A 6,148-nucleotide genomic window follows, 5' to 3' on the forward strand; every position below is an offset into this window, starting at 1 on the left:
AAAAACTAGGTTCAAAGAATAACTAAATTTCCTTGAATTCATGGAGCTACTTAGTGGAAAATCTAACTCCGAGGGGGACTTTTCCTCCTCGATTCCACGACTCTCGCATGAAAGGACACCGGATGGCACATAATGGAGAGTTTCTCCAGCTTTCGCCTTTGCAAGTGGTGCAGGAACAGCCGACCGACAGCTGCGAGGCCGTGGCGTGCGGAGGCAGAAGGCTGCAGCTCGGGGTCGCGTCGCAGACATGGACCGGCTGTGGGAAGGCGGGCGAACCCGTTCCCCATCTTGGGCTTCGGTTCCCTAACGTGTCAGAGAGAACTGTCACCACACTCCCTAACGGGCAGGACCGCCGTGGAAGCCAACGGGACGCCACGTGGGCAAGCGATCCGTGAGCGGCAGAACGCTCTCCGGATGCCGCGTAGTAAGAACACTCGGCGTTTGCTGCTTCGATGGACTTTTAGGGAATACTGAAGTCAGAGATGCTAACCCAGGCGTGAGGATGCACGTGTCTGCGTTTAGAATAACACGGTGCCGACTCTCAGCGTTGGGGCGGCTAGCGTGGCAGAGGGCAGAGAGCACAGAGCCGAGAATTCAGGCAAATGAATAAAGGCGTGTGGCATCGGAAAACATGCAGTTCGTTCTCCCGGGCCTACGAGTGGCCACGGAGGCTGCCGTGTTGGCGAGGAGCCGTACTCGCTGTGCAGAGCGTAAAGGAGGGAGGGAGGAAACGGGTTTGGGCACATTCTCAGCGCGCTAGGGAAGGGAAGCAGGACCGTGCCGTGCTGCTTTGATGCTTCGTCCTCCTTTCCCGGGGCCCCGATCGTAGGAGCCCAGGGCGCTGGTGGCCGGGACACGGAGCGGGGAATACCTGAGGCTCCCGCTTGTCCCTCGGGATATGCGCCAAGGGTCTTAGGTTTAACTTAATGTCTTTCCTAACCACGCTCGGTCAAGTGTCGACATCCCCATGGGAATAAAGAAAGACAGACATTTCGTTAACAATTAAACATACTCTTTTGGTAATTGTTCTTTTCAATAAAACATCCCAAACCCAGCCAGAAAGGAAGACGCTGAAAAGGTAATTTCCATCTCCAGAATGTGCTTTCAATTTTTGGTAACGGGTTATAACGCACATTAATGGAGGCTAAATTAGAATCTTCGCAGGCAATAACATTGCCTATTACACCCAGATGAACACCCAATGGGCCTGCTGCGGTTCGTATTATTGTGTAAATGAACTGAAAGAATGAGCTGGGTAGACGAGGCCACAGGCAATGCCCTGTCCTTTAAATCCGAACCCCAACCGCAGCACAGCGTCGGTCAGCCGTGACCATAACCAGTTGCGTTTTAGTTTGTTTATTATTAAATAAACTGGGAGGTTTTCCAGCCAGAGTCTGGTGAGCGGCTGCTGAGCACAACGCTGGCTTCGGATAGGCTCAAATCCCCAGAACCGCAGTATCCGGCTAAAATTCTCAGAGGCGGCCCAGCCAGGAATGTGACACGTCACACGTCCTCCACATCCAGAGCAACCTCGACTTCTGTGTTCTGTGTCATCCCTCCTTACGACCACTGGCTGGTAAGTACTCTGCCCTCATAGATGATTGGCTGCGATTTCCCACTATGCTTTCTTCTTCCTCCTCGTCCTCTGCGACTGGCAGAGACGGCCCATAACTCGAGTACGTGGCAGGAAGAATTTGGAGGAGGGACTTTCTCTGAGACGCTTTGCCCAGGGCTCTCAGACTGTCGAGGTGCTAAGGATGGAATCGTGTCCCTTCCAGAGACCCGTAGGTTGAAGTCCTGACCCCCAGGACCTCCAAGTATGACCGTATTTAGAGGCAGTCACTACGGAGGTGACGAAGTTAAAAGGAAGTCATCGAGGTGGCCCTGATCCAGGACACAGACAGGCACAGAGGAAGGCCCCCGAGGGCACACAGGGAGAGGCCGCAGGAGGGACCCGCCTGCAGACACCCTGATCTGACTCCCCGCTGTGACTGAGCAATAACTTTCTCTGGGGAAGCCGCCAGCCTGTGCTGTTTTGTCCCGGTTGTCCTAGGCGCCTCAGAGAAGGCCGAGGGCATTTGGTAGGGAAAAGGAATCAGGGAATAAGTAAAACAACGCTCCAGGTGTGAGACAAAGGCCAAAAACCAACAACCACGAAACACCAACCGAGCGAAAAACCAGCGTGAACTAGGAACCGACTGAGGCTGCTTCCACCTCGTCGCGAGTCCAAAGACGCCACCAAACTCACAAGGTCGCGCGGGACGGGCGCCTTCGAAGCGAAATGGCTGGGAACTATAGTTCCCAGGAGGCAGAGGCTGCTCTTCCCCGGGGTCCTTGGGGTCCCCAGGCCCCGTCCATTGTGGCATCTCTGCCTCCTGCAGAGCACACAGGCCACACTCCGGCCCACCCGCCCACAGCTCCCGGCCCGGGAGTTCGGTCCTCACGACCAGGGCCTTGGCTCTCCAGCTCTGGAAACCGGTTTGCAGAATCCCGTAGCACGGAGTCATACCTTGCCGAAACTGCCTTTCCCCAACATTTTGTGCAAGACGAAATCTTCGATCTTCAATTTCATACGTAGAGATGATCTTTCCACGTTCAGTTCGGGCTCTGGGTGGCAGCCCATTTTCTCCATCTCATCCAGGGGAGACTCCCAGGAGATGCCCTGTGGCTCTGAAAATGGTGACCGCGGTCAGAAGGGAATGGGGAGGAGCGGGTGGGGGGCACCCTCGCCCCCTGGAGGATGCACGCCCACATCCCTCCCGCGAGCCTGGTGTGGGGGCCTCTGTCCTGCAGGCTGCGGAACGTCAGGCCGAGAAGCACCCCCTGAGCAAAGACTACGTGCCACGCAAGCTCTTGCAGCCGTGTCGGACCCCGCCCAAGGAAGGATGCTGACCGAGTCTGAGGAAAAAACAGTCCTCAGCACTTGCGTGGCTCAGAGGCTCAGTGGCGTCCGTTTCTATGACTTACGGGCGGGGTGGGAGGGATGGATAGAGCTGATTGTCAAAGACCCAAACTGCATCGTCCGTCACAGTCTTCAGGTCAACACATGACACGGCACGGTCCACTCCCCGCGTCCCCAGGTCTCATCCGAGCCTGCCTTTTAAACATTTTAAGTCGGTTCGTGCCGGAGGACGTGTAGGAAAAGGCTTTTAGAATCCTCCTTCCTCCCTTGTATATACTTGCTTTTTCTATTGGAATATATTTGGCACACCACTTTGTGCTAATTTACGGGGTACCGCACGCTGATTTTGATAGATTTACGTATCGTGATATGTTTGCCACTATCACGTCCCATAATTACTGTTTTTTTGTGTGTGTGGCTGGAGTCGTGACATTTTTTCTTCAGCCTCTAGGTTTATCTTTCACGTTCTGCCGAGATCCAAGAAAGATAAGTATTTTGTAATGTACCTGAAACTGTCTGGGCTCCAGAGCAGGCGGGCATCACCTCTCGTGACCGACCTTCCGACCCTAGGCTGGGGAAACTGCCGTCACGCCACAAAAGCTGGGGACTCTGGGCCCTGCCAGTCCCCTGCGTATGCTTTGCCTTCCCAGAAGGGGAAGAACGAGGGTCTTCTGAGGCATTCTCACCGTGAATCTTTTGGTGGATTTATTTTTGTCAAACTGTTTAATGGTGAGAGGAAGTAACGTTCTAAAATTCTAAGGAAAAATTTATAATTTTTTTTTTTCCTCTAGAACCATCCAAAAAGCCTCCCACCTGCTGATGAGGCATGTTTTGGTTTCACGTCTAAGAAGTAGGAGCCTCTCAGCTGGTGGCTGGGTCTACAGTCTTTACATAGGAAAAAAAACAACAACTATCCAGCGTGGAGGACTCGGGTTCAGGCGAGTCGGGGTCCCATGGGGATCGGGGGGTAGCTACCTCGTTTCCCCAGGGCGGGCCCATGTGGTGGCCTTGCGTCGCCTTTCACGGAGCACGGGAGACCGATCTCAACCGGACCTTCTCTGAAGATGTGCTCGGTGTCTCTCAAGCAGCGAGCCTAGGTTACAAACAGAGCGTCAGGCCGCCCAGCGCTGATGCAGCAGCTCAGCCTGCCGTCCGTGGGGACGAAAGCCGTCGGAGGCCTCCACAGGCGCGGGACGACCAAAATTCCCCATTCCCCCGGCTGTCCTTCCGGGCCCCGAGCCCCGGGAGAGCCTGTCTGCTGGGTTTTACACCCCGGCAGAGCATGCTCACTGCGTTCATACTTTCCTGGGGCGCACTGGTTTCTCCCACGCTATCCACACCACTCTGTCACCAAGGAGAAGGGAAGGTTGGAAATAGCATCGCCAAGTCCTAAGGAGGGCTGGCTCGTGGATATGTGAATTTAGCACGCTCAGTGTTCTGCGCTCAGTGTTCTCAGGGCAGTCTGGGGATGATTCTAGCAAGTACGCGTTTTCCCCAGGCCCTCACAAAGCTGGCGATGACACCTCTGTCCTTTTAATGAATGTATTTGCTTCTGGCCCAGCTCCTTCCACAAAGGATTTAAGATCTTAAAAAGATCCATACGATGCAAAGGCGTTCCATAAATATCTCAAAGGGGGGATATGTGGGCCTGAAAGGGACAGGGGACAGGCAAGTGCTCAAAACAGACTCCCCATTGTCCCCCACGGCTGTTACAGAGCAAAGAGCAAAGGGACAAGAGCAATAGTCTTCGCCGAGTTGGAATTGGGGGAACTCGTCACCCTAAGCGTTCCTACCTGTTGGGTGCTCTCGATCATCGCCAGCGCCTCAGCCATTAGCTTCTGGTTTATGCCACACAGGTTGGCCACCTTCGTCTGGCATCGGTGATGCACGTTCATGCCACATGCTGAAAACAAGACAGTGACGCCGTCAGCAAGAGCAACAGGACCGCCTGCCACGGACTTGGCACGTGACCTGTTTCAGGGACACGTGTGTCAAGGGAACAGCCGGTAAATCCCCGGGCCATCTTCCCATCAGAGGGGACACCACATACAAATAAGTGATGCCACCGGGCGCCCACCTCCCCCTCCCGGAGCAGACGTGCAGACCAGACGCCCCTCCCCGTGGGGCTGGGAAGTGGCCCCACTAGACATGGAGCCAGACGGCCTTGTCGATGGCGGGGAAGTCTGCTGTCACATCGTGTTTAGACTCCGCCTCTGCTGGGGGAGAAAGGTGGGTGCCGGCTCTCTGGGGCTAACGGCCATGCTGGAATCGAATCGGGGTGAGCGCCTACGCATCGGGACGGGCAGCTATGACTGCGTGTCCTGAGGTTCAGATTCTGCCTGTGCAACATCACTGTCACAGTGAAGGAAAAGCTGGCATAAAGCTTCCCAAACTCCGGCTCGGAGGAGCTCAGGTCCTTCCTGCTCTGCGAAGGGACTGCGATGATGGAATTAGGCGGGAGAAGCTATAAAATTGGGCCGTTTTAATCTCATCGGCTCACGATTAGCCCATTCGAGTGCGAACAAGCAGCACAGCGATTAGCAGCAAGTAGGCGCTCAGCACATCCGACTTCTTCACGTTCACATCCATGACATCGGAAGATCGTCGAAAGGTCAAGGTGAAATTTCAGCAGCCTTCGCCTTCGTTTTCACTAGTCCATGCTTCCTCAGTTAGTTCATAGCGAAACACGAGAAAACGGCGTTTTCTCTGTAGATGAGAAGCCATTCCTTGTCCCGGCACACGCGCATCGATGTGGTCGTAAAAATCCATTCGAAGCGCGACCTGGGCCGCAGGGAAGATGCTGCTCGCAAAGGCTGGCCGCCCCCCTGAACTCTGCGTTGTTGTCGGCACCCTCGTTACCGTGGCACCTGGGGCTGGGGGGGGCCGGGGACGTTCACGTGGACCCTTCTAACCACAGCCATCGAAGCTCGGCTCTGATACCAGCGGAGAAGGGAGGGCCGTCCCCTCCCTCCCCCCAGACGGCACCATCACCACGGGTCTGTCACTGACCTAGCAGGCGGTAACTCGATCTCTGTGAGTGCAAGTAGTCCCTTTTGATGACTATTTTCATGGGAGTTGCAGTGGGGAGAGAGGGTGGGCGGGTCAGGGGGAAGGGGAGCCCCGCTTAGGAAGGCGGCTGGTAGGAGAGCGAGAGGAGAGGTGTGGCCGTGGGGAGGAGAGGTTGAGGTGACAAGGAGGAGGGCATGAGGAGGTGGGGCCCCAGGCTCCGGGGCGGGGGCAGGGCGG

General features: G+C 55.5%; 1 protein-coding gene across 1 annotated transcript in view; it reads right to left on the reverse strand.

Moving 5' to 3' along the window:
• Nucleotides 1–6,148, reverse strand: part of PRKCQ (protein kinase C theta) — a 58,309-nt gene that overhangs the window by 29,635 nt on the left and 22,526 nt on the right. The window contains exons 9-11 of the mRNA XM_006907037.2: nt 4,696–4,805; nt 3,878–3,995; nt 2,510–2,670 (exon numbers count right to left, since the gene is read on the reverse strand). Coding sequence (XP_006907099.1) covers nt 2,510–2,670; nt 3,878–3,995; nt 4,696–4,805 — 389 coding nt within the window. The remainder of the gene's footprint in view (nt 1–2,509; nt 2,671–3,877; nt 3,996–4,695; nt 4,806–6,148) is intronic.

This window comes from Pteropus alecto, unplaced genomic scaffold, assembly GCF_000325575.1.
Source record: "Pteropus alecto unplaced genomic scaffold, ASM32557v1 scaffold11, whole genome shotgun sequence".
Taxonomy (NCBI): domain Eukaryota; kingdom Metazoa; phylum Chordata; class Mammalia; order Chiroptera; family Pteropodidae; genus Pteropus; species Pteropus alecto.